This window comes from Besnoitia besnoiti (assembly GCF_002563875.1).
Source record: "Besnoitia besnoiti strain Bb-Ger1 chromosome Unknown contig00007, whole genome shotgun sequence".
NCBI classification, from domain to species: domain Eukaryota; phylum Apicomplexa; class Conoidasida; order Eucoccidiorida; family Sarcocystidae; genus Besnoitia; species Besnoitia besnoiti.
Window position 1 is genome coordinate 740,573 of NW_021703915.1, and position 4,116 is coordinate 744,688.

A 4,116-nucleotide genomic window follows, 5' to 3' on the forward strand; every position below is an offset into this window, starting at 1 on the left:
CTTTCTTCCTTCTTGGCGCTCCTCATCTCGAGACGAAGGAGAGCGGGCGGCGATAGCGGTTGCTCGCTGACCGCAAACTTTTGGCGTGATTCCCCGTTCCCGACAGATCCTTGGTCCCCTTCTCCACCGTTGGAGTCAAGCGCGCTCCCGCATTGCATCAGGCTTCTGTCCCGCTCTGCTCCGCGTGCGGGTCTGCCGTGCCTGCAGTGCAGTCCTCTTTTGGTGCCGCGGGGCTCTGTTCTCGCTCCTGGTGGAGCTGCTAATTGCCCTAAAGATCTTTGCCACCCGGCTGCATCAAGAGACCGAACGCCATGACGGCTTCCTTCAGTCCCTCGGCGAGGGGGAGGGAGGACGCGACGATGAGCGGGGAGTCGTGGATCGCAGGGCAAGGAGAAAACCAGGAACCTGGCCTCTCCACCGAGAACGCGGACGCAGACTCCACTCAGGATGGCGGCACAGAAGTGCAAGTCCACTTCTCCACGGGTTTGCCGGAATTCTTTCAGCTTCCTGACCAGCCGTTTGTCGTGCCCAGCCGCTTCCGCAGGCTCGAGCTCTCAAAGGTGAGTCGACGCGCGTCTGTGGGCGTAGGCACTGTCACGTGCCCTCTCGCGCTTCGAAACCAGAACTGCGGGTGGATGGCTGCATTTAGAGAGAAAACACGTTAGCTTGAGTGTCTGCAGAAAGGCAGTTGCTTCCACTCGAAGAGGTGTGCTTCGCACACTCTCAGCTTCTGCGCGGGCACTCGTACATCGACCGAGTTTCCCAGGTGGCCCAAACGTTGGCAAACAAACGACTGCGACTCGTCCTGCTTGTGTATTGCCGGGGTCTCTAGCCCTGCTTCCCGCAGACCTGAAACGCAGCTCTTTCTCTGTCTGCGGTAGAATCGTTGCAGGCCGCCCGACACCCGTCAGTACTGTGGCGACCTGCATCTGTACGAGTTCGGCTTGTGAATGCGTTCCTGTTTTCTCTTTAGCTGCGATGCCTTTCGCAATAGGGGGGACAGGGAAGGCGGTGCGAGCGAGAGGGGAGCGGCGACGAGGGCTACGCGCCTCTTGTCAGGAAAGACGGATGCGTCCACGTTCTGCCTGCGGTAGTCGCCTGTCTGCCCGTCTCATTTCCGTGTTTTCAGCTGGTCAATCAACTCCTCGAGCAGCAGGACGACCCCGACTGGCCTGGGCACCAGCCCTTCGACTTCCTGGTGGACGGGAAGCTGTTCCTTCGAACGTCTCTCGAGGAGTAAGTTTCCAATCTTCTGAATGAATCGTCTGTCGTGTATGTAAAAGCTGTGAATCGCCTCGCCGCAGGTGGAGGCGACCTCCTGGTCGTGCTCTCCGCTCTGCCTGAATGCTGCATGGGGCCCGTCGCGCGCGTCGCATGCTTGCATGTGCGTGGTCAATTCACATTTCGTCTTGTTACTGCGCGGACTTATATTGAGTTCAGAAAAAAAAAAATTTTGAAGAATTTCCTACAGCTTGATAATTGCTTATGAGGCCCTGCTGGCCACTGCGCCTCAGCTTCGATGACTCCGAGCACTGCGTTCCCGCCACACGTGCCGCCGGTGGAGAGCGCATCATCTCTCGGCGCACACCTCTCTTTCTGCTTCCTGGCGCTCTATTCCCGTCTGCGCTCTTCTCCTCTCTCAGCCCACGCGAGTGTTTTCTCGGTGCGACGTGTTTGTGTCTCCCTGACTCTGTCGCGGCCGGGCGTGTCGAAGGCGGTGGAAGGCTGCGCGAACCGCGCAGCCTTCCACCACCTGGTGCCTGCAGAGGGAGACACGCTGAGCATCAACTCGTGCGGCACCTTCGCTGTCGCCGTGGACACGGTCCTGCAGTACTCACTGCCGTTGTTTTTTGCTAGTGCTATCTTCCTCTGAGCGGCGTGTCACCTTGAGCGCTTCTCTATTGTGACTGGCGTCCTCTCTTGACCTCTGGGTTCCTGACTTCTCCATCTCCTCTCTGTAACTTGCTCCACCGCACCTCGCGAGCCTGGCGGTGTGTCGCGTTGCGGGTCCCTACCGCCCTCTGCCCTCTGCGACTGCGTTCAGTTCTGCGTTGTCGGCTGTGCGTTGTCAGGTACATGCGCGCGCGAGGCATCACTGCAGAGGTGCCGCTTAATCTCCACTACCAGTTGGCCGTTCGCATCTTGGGAGCCCGACAGTTGCCGCGTGCTGCGGACTGGATTTCGTCTCTCTCTTTCATTCCCACGGAAAGTAAGCTGGCCTCCGGGCGGAGGGGCGAGGAAAAGGGCCAGAACACAGGCCCCGTCGTAGGCAAGAGATTATGCTAACGGCGAGAAGGGAAGAGTCTTTCAAAGGAAGGGATGGTTGACCGAGAAGTTAGTGTCTAAAATATTTAACCGAGAGTCTCAGCTTAGATACACAGATGGACGCGGACTCACCTCACAAGCAGCGCCGACTGCGCGCGCCACCTGCGCAGCGTTGACGACAGCTTGGGGAGCGGCGGGGGAAAGAGAAGGCTGGGGACGCCAGCTTGACGGGAAAGACAATGCGCGAGGATAGAGCGAATTATCGAGGTGCCCACAGCCAAAGAACGAAGCAGCGTCAGCAAAAGGAGCGGTCGAGAAGAGGGACAGCGAAGGGGAGCGGGGATTGCGAGCAAGGAGCGCGAGCGGGGAGCGCGAGCAAGGAGCGCGAGCGGTAGAGCGAGATTCCAGAAGGCCTTGTCGACGCTTGCGCTCGACGCCGCACACTCGCCAATGAAGTACGGAAAGACAGACTCGCGGGTCGCCCGGACAACGCACTGGGGGGGCGGCGTTCAGCTCCGTTGGAGTCCCCAGCCCTTCCGTCCCTTTCCTGTGTTCTCTGGCTCAGACATCCTCGTCGAAGCTTCGTACGACGGATGTTGCCGTCTCCACTCTGTCTCTCCACGGTCGCCGGTCGCTCTGACCTCTTCGCTTTCTCCCTCGTCTCCGGTCGTGACGCTTGCGCTGAATCGCGGGCCCCTCACGGCGTCTGCGGCCTTCGCCGCGGGTGCCTTCCTTCCTCTACATTCGTCTCAACTTCTTCTTGGCAGTTCCAGCGGGGCACTATACTTCCTCGCGTCGTGGGCGTCGACATCAGGGGCGGCTGACGGAGAGGAGCGTCGCGTGTTGGACAAGAGAGCGGTCGGGATCTGGCAGGCGGAGGTGCAAGCTGTGGGCTGTCTCGACTCCAGCGTGGCGAGTCTGGGCGTCAGCACCGATGGCGTGACGGTGGCGGCCGGCGACAAGGAGGGCAACGTATATTTGTGGGAGAACTTCTTGCTCTTGACGCATGCGGCGACGCAGGTCGAGAAGCTGCGCGCCAGAGACGAGGAGGACGGCGAGCGGAAGAAGAAGCGCCAGGCGGCGGCCTTGTCCACCGCTGGCGACGACGGCGCACTCTTCGCCGTTCAAGAAGTTCGCCCGAAACTGCGGCTGCGGGCTGCCCACACAGCCCCGGTGTCTGACCTGGCGTTCGCGCCGGCGCCGCTCAGGTGTGTGCTCTACTCTGCTTCGCTGGACAACTCGATCTCCGCGTGGGACACACTCCTCGGGGGCGACGCGCTGGTCACGTGGCCCGTGTCGCGCGGCGTCACGTCGCTCGCCTGCTGCCCCGTAGACGGCCGCATTGTGTGCAGCGCACACGAAGACGGGCGACTGCGACTGTGGGACGTCCGCTCTGGCGCTGGGAACGAGGAGATGCACGCTTCGCGAAAGGCGTCCAGTGTGCTGACGCTGGACGCGAACTCGCGCTTTGACCTTCGCTTCGCCTTCGGCTCCGCCCACCAGCGGCTTTGCACGCAGGTGCGGTGGCTGCCGCGGCAGCTCGCGCGGAAAGGCGACGACGGCGAGAGCGAGAAGACCGAGGAGGGCGAACACATCTTGGCCTCCGTTGGGCAGGACGGGCTCCTGAAGCTCTTCGACGTCCGCGCGCCTTCGATGCCTCTGCTGACCGTGGAAGTACAGGGAGGAGAAGGCGAAGCGCGAAAACCAGGTAAACCCGTCAGACTGTTGGCGACCGCCTGGGTGGGCCCCACACGCATCGCCACTGGCGGCTCCGACGGCGTCACCCGAATCCACGCGTTCGGATCGAGGTGGGCGGAAACCGACGCGTGAAGGCTGAGCTTCGTAGAAGAC

At 61.5% G+C, this 4,116-nt stretch overlaps 1 protein-coding gene across 1 annotated transcript; it reads left to right on the forward strand.

Annotated features, from left to right (window-relative positions):
* Positions 1–311: 311 nt before the first annotated feature.
* On the forward strand, positions 312–4,095 carry BESB_071360 (NLE (NUC135) domain-containing protein; the record flags this gene model as incomplete). Its single annotated transcript, XM_029365509.1, has 4 exons — positions 312–560; positions 1,130–1,236; positions 2,073–2,209; positions 2,831–4,095. The coding sequence occupies 4 exons, from the start codon at positions 312–314 to the stop codon at positions 4,093–4,095; spliced, it is 1,758 nt and encodes a 585-aa protein (XP_029217993.1).
* Positions 4,096–4,116: the final 21 nt, after the last annotated feature.